This window comes from Syngnathoides biaculeatus, chromosome 8 (genome assembly GCF_019802595.1).
Source record: "Syngnathoides biaculeatus isolate LvHL_M chromosome 8, ASM1980259v1, whole genome shotgun sequence".
Taxonomy (NCBI): domain Eukaryota; kingdom Metazoa; phylum Chordata; class Actinopteri; order Syngnathiformes; family Syngnathidae; genus Syngnathoides; species Syngnathoides biaculeatus.
The window spans coordinates 18,524,888-18,540,050 of NC_084647.1; the positions used below are offsets into that span (position 1 = coordinate 18,524,888).

Here is a 15,163-nt window from a genome sequence, read left to right on the forward strand (position 1 = left end):
TTTAAAAAAAAAAAAAAAAAGACCTAAATCCCACATGGCTCGTTCATCGTCACTTTTGTGTTTTCGTCGCTCGGCAGCCGTCGACGTCCTCTGCGACGTCTGACGAGAAGGTGGACTACGTCCTGGTGGATAAGGAGAAGACACAGGCGCTGCAGAGCACCATGCAAGAGTGGACCGACGTGCGCCAGTCTGCTGAGCCCTCCAAAGGGGTCAAGTCTTGACACTGAGTACAAGTCACGTGTCCATTTGTAAGAGGGTTGGGGGGTCTTGAACTTTTTGGACCACAAAGCAGCCATAACTTTACTTGTATTTATGCCTGTTTTCTGCCATGAGTCAAAACGTTTTCTTTTTTTTTTTTTTTTTTTTTATTAACCATCTATGGACCAAATATTATCCCTCCTGAGAAATGACAAAATTTTTTTCCTTGCGCTGAGCAGGGTACAGTAAAACCCCGAGCCCTGCCGTGAATGGCGAAAAACTGTAAAAGACTCCTCCCCAAAAAGGCTCTCTATATTCAAAGTCAAAACCATAATTTTATCACAAACTACCTTCTTCAAATACATCTTGCAGCATTTGCTGTACAATAAAATTATTTAATTTTGGAGGAAAAAAAAAATGCACCCGGAGTGGTTGTCTAGATGCACACGCTCCCAAGACTTTTCGTATTTTTTATGAACAACCCAGGCTAAATTTAGCTCTTTGTGTTAGGTTCTCCATGGAAATGTATCAATTTAAGACTTCATTGACACCAAGTAAAACTTTTCTATAAACCGGGGCTATGTTGGCATAAAAATAATAGCAAACAGCTCTGACAAAATATAAAAAGAAGCGTTTGGAAGCAGACAATATTTGATGCCGTCACCAGATTCTGAGCTATTTTCCAACACTTTGGTCACTTAAAAGAGACTCGTACTTTTTCGCAGAATTCCAAACATTTCACGAGACCAACATTAAAACCATTCCAAGTTTTGGGTTGAATTCAAAATAGTACTTTGAAACTTTAGAGGTTCCTCCGTAACCGTTTTTGTGGGTACGAGCTCGACGTCTCCGTTTCTGTTTCAAGCCGAAGCTGAAGGCCTCGAAGCGGGCCTGAAAGGAGTCGATCGAGTCGACAGTGAGCGTCTCAGGTGCCCCCGCGTCGCGTGCACTGACCCTACCAAGATGGCCGCTCCTTTTCGCTTTCCAAGTCCGGCGCTTGATTAAGTGCACTCACGAAAGATAACGGCCGCGTCCGTCCATCGCGTTTAAATAAGCCTGACACGAGGAAGTCTAGTATTGAGATGCCTTTGATTGCTCTTTTTGCCGCATTCAAGGACGAGTCCATGTATTTTGAGTTGGTGGGCCGGGACCACTGGAGGCCCCCCCACCCCTTTTTTTTTTTTTTTTTTTTTTTGCCGGCGTCCACTGACATGCCTCCTCATGATTTTTCTACCATTTTTACTGCTTTTTATATATTTTTAAAAAATATTTTCATTTTTTACTCCCAATCAAGTACAGTATAATCTACTAAAGAGTATAAGAGCCACACTGAAAAGAAGAAGTGAAAAAAATGACACTATGAGATAAAGTCATCTAACTGCCGGAGACAAATTAATTTTGTGTTTTGGCCAATGAAGAATATTTTGATTGCGATTTTATGGTGTAGAAGTTATATATTTTGAAAGATTCATTTTTTTGTAATGTCATTTTTTGGGTTCAAAAAACATAATTATTTCCAAATATATTATTGTCGTGTTATTACTTTATCATGAGTATGGAATTTATTCTAATAGATTAACTTTAACCCTGCAACTATATGACTTTCTTCTTAAAAATACGAGTTAAATCTTGAAAAGAAAACTTTTTTTTCTCAAAAATGTGCAACTCTATTTTTTATAATTTTACTACTTGAATCATGAAAATATGATGTTTTTCTTGCAGATGTATAACTTCAGTATTGTAATATGACTAAATACTATATATCACTCTCATAATGTATGACTTCAATGTCTTAAGATATAGAAATTTGAGGGAACGTATACTACTTTATTCTAAAAAAAAAAAATCTGATTAATCTAAAAATATGTGTGACTTCATTCACATAATATTTAATTAATCTTGAAAATATATTACTATTATTATGACTTTAATGCAATTTTTAAAATCCCCAAACCTTTTTTTTTTCAACTATATGTCCAATTTTTCTTGTAATATTACAACTTCAGAATATAATAATTTATTTAAAAAAAATCAAATTTTTCATTTTTGAAAAAGTCTAAAATTTTATTCTGGAAAGATTAAAACTGCCACCTTTTATTGTTATTTTTCTTACATTTTTTTTTTCACTGTGGCCTCAATACTACTTTGTAATTTTCCAATCAGGGAGGGAGGCAAAATGAAGCTTTATGTTTCTTACAGTGTGCATTTGTTTATATTCCATTTGGAGAAAAAAAAAAAAGAAAATGCGGGCAGCCTGGCAATTTGCATGCAGAGCGAGCAGAAAAAGGAAAAGAAAAAAAACAGACTGAAGGAAAACGAAATGGCCGCCGCTCCTGATGTCATTTAGAATCCGCCAAATGAGCCAGCCGCGCGTGCGTGTCGTGTTTAGACTGTGATCGTGCTAGCGTGTGGCGTCACGATGGTGGGGAGAACCACGTACTGTACTTGTAGACATGATGATGTTTGTTGTTCATGATTGTTTCATTTTTTTAACCACTGGTATTGCTCCTACTGTAAAAGCGTTCGCGGGCCGCTCATACGTTTGTGTGTTAATTTATTAATTTATTGCACCCCCCCGCGCCTGGCGTCGCTCTCTGCGGCCGCCGGTCACATTGTTAGGTACACTTGGGCCATTGAAAAAGAGATCCCGTCCAATAACAATCACTAAAAGCAGGAGAAAAACTCACAGAACAGCACTCAAATCGACCAAAAATGGCACGAAATCAAACCATTTCATTGTTCCGCCTCTCACTATATGTCACTGGCACAGTGAGTGAGTGAGTGAGTGAGTGCATGTGTGACCGACCGAGTGAGTGAGTGAGTGAGTGAGTGAGTGAGTGAGTGAGTGAGTGAGTGAGTGAGTGAGTGAGTGAGTGCATGAGTGACCCAGTGAGTGTGTGAGTGAACGAGTGAGTGAGTGCGTCAGTGACCGAGTGAGTGAGTGACCAAATGAGTGAGTGAGTGACCGACCGAGTGAGTGAGTGACCGAGGGAATGAGTGAGTGCGTCAGTGACCGAGTGAGTGAGTGACCAAATGAGTGAGTGAGTGACCGACCGAGTGAGTGAGTGACCGACCGAGTGAGTGAGTGAGTGCGTGAGTGACCCAGTGAGTGTGTGAGTGAACGAGTGAGTGAGTGAGGAGTGAGTGAGTGAGAGTGAGTGAGTGAGTGACCAAATGAGTGAGTGAGTGACCGACCGAGTGAGTGAGTGACCGAGGGAATGAGTGAGTGAGTGAGTGAGTGACTGACCAAGCAAGGGAGTGAGCGAGTGATTGATTGAGTGAGTGAGTGAGTAACCTAGTGAGTGAGTGAGTGAGTGACCGAGTGAGTGAGTGACCCAGTGAGTGAGTGAGTTAGTGCGTGAGTGAATGAATGAGTAAGTGACCGACCAAGTGAGTGAGTGAGTAAGTGACTGACTGACCGAGCAAGGGAGTTTACGAGTGAGTGAGTGAGTGAGTGAGTGAGTGAGTGAGTGAGTGAGTGAGTGAGTGAGTGAGTTACCTTGGTTTCCCCGACTTCGACTGCAGAGGTTCTACCAAGGGAAGAAATTGGTAAAGTTTCAACGAGGCTTATTTTATCAAAATGAATACAAAAAATACAATTTTTTAACCTCAAACTGGTGCAAATTCAGAATGTAAGTGTTCATCATTGCAGCTGTGAACGGTACTTTTTTTCCCCCATTTTGACTCTCCTGTAAGCAGCCAAAATATTCTCAACAGCTCTCAAAAGAAAACCATACAAGATTCACACTGTTGACGTTATAAGGACATTTTTGGATGGATAAAAACTGAATATGGATCTCACGACTCGATGGCGCAGGTGTGCCCGATCGACGAGGTGTCCAGTTAAGTGAGTGGCCGTGTCGGGAGGGTGTCGAGCAATACGAGAGAAGAAAAGCCAGCTCACGGAGACTTTGTTATTCCTGTAAACTGTGGATGTAGAATAAATTGACAAGTCAACCATGTGGTGCCACATTTCTTTTAACAAGACCTCACAGACTCACACAACACAAACCGCCCATTAATTATCCATCCATCCAGTATCCAAGCCCCTTATCCTCACAAGGATCACGGGAAAGCCGGAGCCTATCCCAGCTAGTTTCGGGCGAAAGGCGGACTACGCCCTGAACTGGTCGCCAGTCAGTCGCAGGGCAATAATCGACGCCGTCGCTGAGCGGGAATCGATCCCACGCTGCCCGTACCAAAAGCAGGCGTGTGTGTCACCATAAGTGACTCTATCATTCTTAAAAAAAAAAAATTCTGAATCAAATAACGTTTATTACTGAAAACTGAAGTACTTGCCTTTGAAAAGTATTTGATTATGGCGTTTTTCTGTTGATTCAACGTTGGTGCGTCAATTCCTTTGCTTGCATCCATCCATCCATTTTCTTAGCCGCGTATCCTCACAAAGGTCCCAGCTGTCAACGGGCAGGAGGCGGGATACACTCTGAACTGGTTGCCAGCCAATCGCAGGACACATAGAGACAAACAGCCGTGCTCACAATCACACCCACGGCCAATTTAGAGTGTCCAATTAATGCAATTCTTTTACATACAGTCCATAAGTCCCTATAGACAGATATAAACCTTTATTTCGTTTTTTTCCCATTTCATGTGCATTTATTAGTATGGATACTAGATAAAATGGTGTTAATTTTGTATCCCTCCTGTTTCTTTAGTACACAAAAGGGCAGACATTAAGTTTATAAAATAAAATCAGTTTTTAAATAATATTTTATACTTCTGTTTGTTTTGGATCTTCAGTGTTTTACGTAAAAAAAGTAAAAATTTTTTCATAAATGATGATAAATGGGTCAGTATCATGTCAAAAGCAACTTTGTGGTTGCAGAATATAATTTCACTGTAAATGAGTTGGTGTGGTTCGTAAATTGCGGGGATAATCGTCAATGTCATTTTATGCAATGAAAATTGATTAATATGTAAATTGGCAATAATATAATAACATACAATGGCAAAAAAATAATCACGTACAATTTTTAAAATGAAAAAAATCCTCATCACGTGCTACCAACATTTACATCATAAAATATAAAAAAATTAATTTTTGGGGAAAATTCTCCAGGTTATGTTAATTTCTTAATCTTACGTTAAAAAAAGAACCAGACAAAACTGAGAAATTTCACCCTCAATTACCATTATTATTATTATTGAAAAACTGGTCGATTTGATCAATGTGTTTACGTACATTAGTCCCAAAAAGTTGGTGAAAATTTAAGATGAACCCAAAATGCAGATTTGGCCAATCACAGTGCAGAATTCCAAATTTTGACATCACCGGATGACCAATCACAGCACAATGAGGAGGGGTTTTGATAGGACACAGCACGGAGCAATCTGATTGGCTCTTGCAAATTTGTATGGCATTTTGCTTTGAATCCCTGAATACTAAAATATTCGATAGCTGCAGCCCCAAAGTATTTATGTATAATAACTGTATAAGATTGTTATCATACGATGCGAACGATTACGTATGTTAATTTTCTAGTTTAAATTTGATCTTTTGATAACTTTGGAGCCTCCAATTTTTCAATCGTGTACTTTTTCTCTCCTTGCTGACGAGTCAAATTCCCCTCGCGGTTCCGATGGCGTCCGGCAGAGGGCGCAAGAGGCGGTCCCAGCCGCTCCGTCGTGCGCGCGCGTCACGCCGGAGCACAATGCGACTCTGTTGGCTCACGCACGCGCACGCACGCAGGCAACTTGCACGGCTGCTGTCAATGGACCGTTTGAGAAGGATCTCAAATTCTCAATCCACGACAACGCCGCGCAGGGAAGACCAGGAACGAGAAACGCTCTGTGGATGTATTGTGGGGTTGTTGTTTTTTTTTTGTTCCTCCCCACCGCGAAGGTTTTTTTGGGTGACCCAGTGAGGAACATGTGACGGTGCGTGGAAAAGATGTCAACGACGAATTAATTGAATCCGGAAGTGGATTAATTCGTTTTAATGAGAGTAGAGCAGCCCGGAGCGAGGTGATTAATCGCGTGACTTTTAGCCCGTTTTGCGTGTCTTTATCACACTTTAAAGCCACTTTAGTGCCATTTTCCAGCATCCCCCCCCCCCTCCACCCCACATGGGATCGTAACGAAGTGACCCCCCCCCCCCATCACCCACACCCCCAAAACCTGACCCCCCCCCCCCAACCCACACCACCGAGGTTTCCTTCCAAGCCAAGCCCAGCTAGCTGGAGCCCCTTCGCCCCGGATGGGAGAGGCGTCCCCGGCTCAGTCCGCCGCCGGCGCCTTCACACCCATGCTGGCCGTCGGCAGAGGCTCGGCGGTGCCGCAGCTCCACAGCGCCATCGTGGAGCGCCTCCGCGCCCGGATCGAGCTGTGCAGGCGGCACCACTCCACCTGCGAGGAGCGCTACCTCCGCGGCCAGGCCGAGAGGGCGGACCGGGAGCAGGAGAGGACGCTGCGGCTGCTCGACGTCGCGCAGCAGCGGGGGCAGGCCACGGCCACGGCCGCCGGGGCGCGCAGGAGCAAGGGCGGCCGCGGGGCTGCCGGCCAGCCGCCCCCGGAGTACGGAGAGCGCGGGGGCGCGGAGGGGGACCACAAGATGTCCACGCGGATCGCGGTGAGTCCTGCGTGCATCGACCGCTTTGCAAGTGCGTCACGTGTCGACCTGTGCGCGAATCAACTCTTGCCTGACTAAGATGACTTTTCAAACGCAGGGAAAAAAAAAAATCAATTTACGGACAGATTCAAAAGAAAAGATCCTTATTCGGTGCTGCCTCGACTTACGAGTTGAATTTGTTCTGTGTTCACGCCTGTCTCAAATCGTCTTTCTCCATTGAAATGAATGGCAACGCCGTTCATCCGTTTCAAGACACCCCCCCCCATCCCCCAAACCTTCGTTGTCCAACTCTCAAAGCAGCACTTTTGGTAATATGTGTGTATTTCATGAAATATACAACACTGACAACTTACACATGACCTTACGACATACGGGAAGTTCATGGAATGTTTAAAGTGACACGATTTCATGCAAAATTAGTATTTTGTGACGAGGACATAATGTAGATTTAATGATGGGACGCCGAATACCTGCTGTAGAATGTTTGAATCTTGTTACTGTTAGTATTGTTAGCCCATCAATGGTGTTTTGCATTGTGTGTTAGCATTAAGCTAATAGACTTTCCTCAGGCAAATTTGTGCTTTGGTTTGCATACACAATGAGAAAATTTGTGTTTTTCTAGTCTGTGTATCACAAATACCTACCAGCCCCACATTTTTTATTTTAAATATTATATATTTTGCGACTCTGCACATTTACAAAAGCTCTTTAATTGCTGTGATAAAACGGACAATATTGGCAGTGTTACTGAAATAAGAAAAATTTGTTTGCTAATTTGCAGCATTTAGGTGAAAAAAATATTTGCAGAAAATGCTAAAAAAAAGACATTATTATTATTTATACTTTAATATTTACTTCCTCCTTCCACATTTCTCACCAGGTATTCCAAATAGCAACCACCATTTGGAACGTTTCAACTGATTGACATTTCGGAAAGAATTGATCACTTCCTTTAAATTCTCAAAAGATCTTTTGAGAGTTTAACTCTTTTGACCTCGGTTTGATCGCCACGACATTAAACGCTTTTAAGAGTCAAAGAGAACGCATCTAAAACATGGCCAGTGTTCTCCTGCTGTTGGAAACAAATGTTTTTCCAACAGTGCAGCACTTTTTCGTCCGATAAGGGGATTGTTGCTCTTTCAGGAAGATGACGGGAGGCACCTCAGCATCCCGCCATGTTTTGTCTGAATGAGGTCAGGCAGCATCATTATCACGTTCTGCGTGCGTGTGAAAAAGTGATGAACGGAGCAAAAGATGCGCGAGCAGGCAGGAAATGAGCCGCTGGCATGCGTGGTGTGGAGGTTAATGTTTTTAACAAAAAGTCGACAACGGCACAGGGCCCCTTGTCGCCGTTTCATTTGGTAGTTTTGCACTACAGCATTACAAATACGAAGGTTGGGGGGGGTTGAATAACTCTGCCAAGTCGACTTCAAAAATAGGTCGACCCAGAATTTATGCCTCGAAGCTCCGCTGGGACCAAAATTAAAAGAAATGGGGAAAAAAGTTCTGGAACCGTGTTTGCGCCACAGAACCAATGTTTCACAGGGTCGTTATTTGCAGACTGACGCTGCATTACAGGCCACCGATCAACTTTGTCAAAGACAACAGAGCCTCTCTATGTGATTTTGAGATACTATTAGAGGGAATAACATGATTTATAACTGCGATAAAAGGTACTTTTTTAACAAAGTTGTAATTGCTCGGGCTCTAATGCTACTCACGAATGGTAACATTTATCCAAAATGGATTTTGTTGTCTCAATGTCTATAGAGTTTATACCATACACTCAGTACCAACACATACAGTTTAAAGCCCCAATGACATCCCTAAAACATTGTGAAATAGATATTGTAATGAAAAATACACATAACATTATTGACTTCAATGTCTATATGAAAAAATAAATGAGCAGAGAGCGTGTCATCCATGCGCAAAGTTGCAGAAGGCTCACTCGACATCGAAGTGGTAGCCATATTGCCTGCAACGTCATCAGCAGACGTCACATCAGGACATTCGCCATTGAAAACACGCTGTGGCACCTGGTATTGGAGAGGAACAGAAGAGATTGTCAGATTTTTTTCCGACGCCCCTTCTGACACGGAAGCTGTTTTCGAAGAAATGAACATCTCACAATCGAGTAAAGTGACCGGGGAAATATTACATTATCGTTTCGGGGCATATTTAGATGATATGCGGATCACTTCTTATTAACAGATTTAGCACCCCTGACTTACATACGTGGCTCTTTTGTTGCGTTCTGAGAGGATTACGTCCCACCCCAACTATTTATTATTTTTTTTTTAGTACCTGCCTGTCATTTGAAACCCACAAAGCTCTCGTCCTTTGCACCTGTGCAATCCATTTTTCATGACGAACCGGATCTTTGGGAAACGCATGAAGAGTAAATCCATCCTCCACAGTATTCAAACAATATCCAGCAATAAATACAACGAGCCGGCATTTTGGCTAACACGAAGGAACAACGAGCTACCTTCCCGGAGGTAAAATTAGTACAAACACATGAGGCCACTCCTGCTGTTAACGTCACTTCCTGCTTCTTCTCCAAAACAAATCCTTCGAGAGGATTTTCATGGCGGGAGTTCCAAAAAGCCAAATACGTCAAAATCATATTTTGTGGTGGAAAAAATGGATGGGTCCATTCTGGCTGCCTTTTTTTTTTTTTTTTTTTTTTAAATTAAAAACATACTAAAAATCAGGAATTTCATGTCAGTGGGGCTTTAGGGAAATAATTCCAGCCGTTATAAGTGAGAATATAATGCCTGTTAGAAGTTTTAAAAAAATCATAACAATGAAGTTTATGTGAGGGTGGAGGAATTTCTCGTACTCAATGAAATACCGCAAGTATAGGATAATCGATTCCATAAAGTTTTGATTTGCCCTCCTAACATACTGTGTTTTATTCCAGAGGAAAGTTCTTTTTTCGTATGATTTACATCTTTGATTACGTTTTCACACCAAATCTTTCAATTTAAGACATTTGTCGACTACCACCTTTCACATTTCTCAACTGAAAATGTTTCATCTTTGAAATTTACAGTTCATCGAAGAAACAATTTTTCTAAATTTTCCTCATTCATGGAGAGATTTTATGAATCCGCATCAGTCTATTTAGTGCTGTCCATTTTAGAAATTTGAATTTCCCCATGAAGCATTTGAGGGCAACGTCACCTCTCTGGGGTTCGCACGCAATTTCTACAATAATTTATTTGTACAAAACAAATAACGGCTTGCAGGCTTTTTTTTTTTTGCCGTATGCAAGTATCGACTGTTCACACTGGAGATGGTGAGCGGGTGCAAAGGATTATGGGAGCAGCCACACTCGACTTGAGCGGTGGTTGAGAGAAGATTAACAAAGGATATTTTATGGGAGGGAATTTGAGAAGCGCGGGGAAGGAGCCGTGTAGGGATTTCCCATAATGCTTTTGCATTTTTGTTTTGTTTTACCTCCACCAAGCACCAACAAGCGAGATTTATTGTTATTAGCAGAATTACACGTGCAATATTTAAAAAAAAAAAAAAAAAAAAAAAACCTTTGTAGGTGCTGAAACTCCCTCCCAGCTGCAATCAAAGGGAAAGATCCATCCATCCATTTTCTATGCCGCTTATCCTCACGAGGGTCGCGGGGAGTGCTGGGGCCTATGCGAGCTATCTTCAAGGCAGGAGGCAGGGTACTACCCGGACTGTTTGCTAGCCAATCGTAGAGCTAACAAACAAACAAAACTAATTTTCATTTGCTAGAAAAAGAATGTATGCCTCATAAAAAGTGTTACGGCGGGGTCCACCCTGAACTGGTCGCCAGCCAATTGCAGGGCACATAGAGACAAACAGCCACACTCACAATCACACCTAGGGGCAATTTAGAGTGTCCAATTAATGTTGCATGTTTTTGGGATGAGGGAGGGAACCGGGGTGCCCGGAGAAAATCTACGCAGGCACGGAGATAACATGCAAACTCCACATAAACGGGGATCGAACTTGGTTCCTCAGAACTGTGAGGCCAACACTTTACCAGCTGATCCACCGTGCCGCCTCAAGGGGTAAGATTTTTACCACAAACGTATATATTTTTAAATTCCACCCCTGTCTTTGTGTCCTGGCTACCAATAAACTACTGTACAGTATGTTTCCTCCATCCTTCCAATGATTTTTTTTTTGCCGCTTATCCTCACGAAGGTTGCGGGAGCCCTGGGGCCTATGCCAGCTATCTTCAGGGCAGGAGGCAGGATACTACCCGAACTGGTTGCTAGCCAATCGTAGAGCTAACAAACAAAACTTATTTTCATTTGTTATAAGAAGAATGTATGCCTCATAAAAAGTGTTCCGGTCCTGTTTCCGTTCACTTCCACTGTTCGTTGGCAGCAACGTGGAGCAAAGCAAAGGCGGCCTTGTTATCGTGACGTTTTTAACAAGCGCCTTGTTGAAGCCGTGCACGTTTGCAGCTTCCTGCGCGTGTTCCGTCAAAGTCGAGCAGGCCTTGACTGCTCATTAACATGTCGGCGCGCTCGGAGGCAAGGTTTTTGTTGTTTCCCCCATTCTCGTCCCCGGTGACAGATCCGGGAAGCGTGCCGGCCTCGGGTCGACGGCGGCGGACCGACCGCTGCGCCCGCTGATGAATGTCCGCGCAGGCACCGCGGCAGCGTTGAGGCACATCCTGGTCACACACTGGTCTGAAACAATCAATCAACAATTACCACAAGAACCTTTCTTAGGTATCACTGATACGATGGCGAAATGACTCCGAACATTCTTTGTTGCTTTGAATTTTAATGCAAGAGAGCTTGAGACAAGTTTGAGTCATTGGAATGAAATTAGAAATTAGAGGCTATTGGTCAGATGTTTGAATATATTCCTGAGCTTTTGTTTATAAATCAAAGGCTTATCTAAAAAACAAAAACAAAAAAAAACAAACAGAACCACCTAAAACCAACCAACCAACGGAGACTCGACATGCCTGCAAACTCTTTATTTTTTGCAATTGCGGCGAATGTGAGATCCTGTCCTTGACTGCCCACAATTTGCCTCCAGGAAAGTTAAGAAAAATGTTGCCCCGCATAGAATACGACAATAAGAATACCAAAAAAAAGCTTCTCAGACCACAAGGGAAAGTGTTTCAGTTTGAGGCTTGTTTAGAGGCTTTGCTTTATTTAAAACAAAACAAAACATGAGAGCTCACTCATCTTGTCTTTTTTAAGAGCTTTGCTGGATGGAGTTGAGTTTAGTCTGGGTTGTTAGCAGGAGTTGTGTTTTGGGATCATAGTGCGCCGTAAATGATTAATTTAGCCAAACCTATTTCAGGGGGTCAGTTATCCCCCTTTTTTCGATTTGCAGCAGGGGTCAGTCCCTATATTTTTAATCAATATAGATTTTAAATGGCGGCCTCTTGCCGATCACGATGTACCCCGTAGGGCACCGTCTGGAGTTTCATCCGTTACACCAGTGCAGTTTCCTCAAATCTAAGTTAATCAGGAAAAAGAAGATGATACAATTTTTGGCACACATTGAGATCTGAAGTATTGTTAAAAGAAATCACTCAAATTGGGACAAGAGCACATGTTTTTTTTTTTTTTGTACTCAAAACAACAACTATAAATCCAATGTATCCTGCTGGGGATACAAAATATGCAAATGAGCACCGAGTAAAAAGAAATTCTCCTCCTCTCTTGCGCCTGTCTTTGTGTTAGGAAAAGTACGCACGCTAGCCCCGCTACGACCGATGTAACGCAGAAACCAGCTGCTGGTGGTCGACGCCGTCAAGTGAAACAATTGACCCCTCTGTGGATATTGCGCAATCCGCGTCACTGACCAATCAGAGGCCAGAGATCTGCATAAACCAAAGCCCGTTTTTGCTCCCGCCATTTTCTCGGACAACATTGCATGGTCCAGTATACGTTTTGTAAGCGTTTTATCGCGTATTTGGGTTATTTAACAAAAAATATGGTTCAGAGGTGTAGTCACAGACTTTGTAATAGTGACGACAGGTATCCTGAAAGGCTAGTTGGTGGAGTTCCATTCGTACCCTTTCCAAAACCGAAGACCCAGTACGAAAAATGCCTTCGATGGATCAAACTTTATGGAAGACCGCATCATCAACTAAATCCATCTAATATCAACCGGAACAGATATGTTTGCACGAAGGTATCCCCTATATTTGATTTTCAATACATGTCTCGTATAAATGAATTCGAAGTTCTGCGCTAGCATAAGACTGCAGCGTGTGAACAATTGACACGCTCATTCTTTGTTGAGCGATATTTAGCGATGATCGGACTGCGCAAACGTGACGCTTTCTTGCTGGCTCGCGGCCGAAGCTTAACCAGACGGTGTTTCCACGAAGATATGCCCTAAATTTGATTTTTAATACACGTCTCGTATAAATGAATGAGACGTTCTTCGCTCGCATAACACTGCTGCGTGTGAACGATTGACACACTTATTCTTTGTTAAGCGATATTTAGCGATGATCGGACTGCACAAACGTGTCGCTTTCTTGCTGGCTCGCGGCCGAAGCTTAACCAGACTGTGTTTGACTAAATTTGATTTTTAATACACGTCTCGTATAAATGAATGAGACGTTCTTCGCTAGCATAACATTGCTGCGTGTGAATGATTGAATGAAATCAGAAGCATGGCATTTCTCTCAGTTCAGAATGTATTGTATTTAGAATCTATAATATATCGTTGATTTGAATGAAATCAGAAGCATGGCGTCTGAACGTCTAACAATGTATTGTACTGTATTGTATTTGCCATTTTTTACGAATTGTTTGTCTTACGTCAGCACATGTGTCGTGACGTCACTTCCGGAGGCGTGGTTAAGTGCCCTGTACGGAGGGGTCAACTGCGGTAATCCGGCTGACCGAGCTCTGCCGTGAATATCAAATAACCGCAAGTAAACGATGCCGTAATTTTTTTTTTTTCTAATTTCATATATTTTAATAGTTTAAACCTGGGGTGTCCAACTCATTTTTGTCGTGGGGCACATTGTAGTTATGGTTTCCCTCAGAGGGGCGTTGTGACTGCGAAACCATAAAAATCGTTTATCGCCTCATCATATTGACACTTGAATTTTATGAATTACTTTTGGAATCAGAAGTCAAGAGTAATGGGTTTTCTCAACTATTGTTGATGTTTGGTAACGTAAAAACACTTGCAATACCTCAACGTTATGATTTATGATATGGCAATTTGTAATTTTTATACTGATTTGAACGAGAATCACGGAAGTACACGAACCTGATTTGCCTTCGCGGGCCACATAAAATCACGTGGTGGGCCAAATCTGGCCCCCGGGCCTAGAGTTTTACACCTGTGGTTCAAACCATAAATATAACACAAACGCTTGTCCAAAATGTAGCATTGGGCAGTCATAGGTAGTTAATTGCAGTGAGTGATAATTTACCTGAGTTAATTTGAGCTCTATTTTTGTACATTGTATTTTTCAAAGAACCTTGGTCTGAATTTGGCTTGATATTAATGCTACGTGGGGAAAAATGCTGCTAACTGATGGAAAAAAATCTCTTCTGTTTGGGTCGATGGCTCTGCGATCAGTTGGTAATGCCTGGGGAGGAACGAAGGTGCTCCTGGCGCTCACTCAATACGCCAACGAGGATAATTGGTTTGACAAACAAGTGAATTGAGTTACTAATCCAATTTTTGAGTCAACACACCAGTTACGGTACGACTTTGCCATTTATGCTTGGCTGACATCTGTCGGAATCTCTGTTGTCAGACAATCTCCCGTGGCAACGATTTTTTTCATTTACTCTCTCGTGACTGCCTCGGCGTGGCCTTCGAGTGACACTGGAAGCACTGCGGGGGCTTTTTATTTTTATTTTTTAAAATTTATTGACAGCTGGCGTCCATCGAAATGCCTGATGGGATTAAGACTATCTCCAGGCGAGCATCTGTGATTAAAAGACATCAAAACAAGGCCCGCGTACGCCGCTGCAAAGCCCTCTGTTAATCCCCTCTCTCAATTTGGGATTAGTGCTAGTTCCAAGATGTGATGGAGACACGCGCTCTGGGCAAAACGCCTTCGTTTTATTACTTCTCGTGAAGAACATCGATACTCACTTGCAAGCGGCCAGTGGTTGAAAAAAAATTACTTTCATTTTCTCTTTGAAACAGATTAGCATTAGCATTAGCAAAGACAGGTCAATGTCATTATAAAGTGCCTTTGGTGTCATCACAATCAGTCAGTCGTCATGAAATTGTAGCAGAAATTGTCCAAACATTTGCACATCTATCAGTACAAAATCGGTTGTAAAGTGTTTGCTTCATTTAATGCCCTTTTAAAAAAAAAAAAAAATGACTGTCATTAATGTACGCATTAATGTTTTGTTGTCCAGTAGTTAT

General features: G+C 42.2%; 2 protein-coding genes across 4 annotated transcripts in view; both read left to right on the forward strand.

Annotated features, from left to right (window-relative positions):
* The window catches only part of gab2 (GRB2-associated binding protein 2), a 45,455-nt gene extending 42,127 nt beyond the window's left edge, over positions 1-3,328 (forward strand). For all 3 annotated transcript variants that reach the window (XM_061827557.1, XM_061827555.1, XM_061827558.1), the window contains one exon: positions 78-3,328. In XM_061827557.1, coding sequence (XP_061683541.1) covers positions 78-252 — 175 coding nt within the window. In that variant the 3' untranslated portion in view covers positions 253-3,328. The remainder of the gene's footprint in view (positions 1-77) is intronic.
* A 2,540-nt stretch (positions 3,329-5,868) lies between these two features.
* The window catches only part of zmp:0000001236 (mastermind-like protein 2), a 51,930-nt gene continuing 42,635 nt past the window's right edge, over positions 5,869-15,163 (forward strand). Inside the window, exon 1 of the mRNA XM_061826635.1 lies at positions 5,869-6,787. Within this exon, the coding sequence (XP_061682619.1) occupies positions 6,416-6,787 (372 nt within the window). The 5' untranslated portion in view covers positions 5,869-6,415. The remainder of the gene's footprint in view (positions 6,788-15,163) is intronic.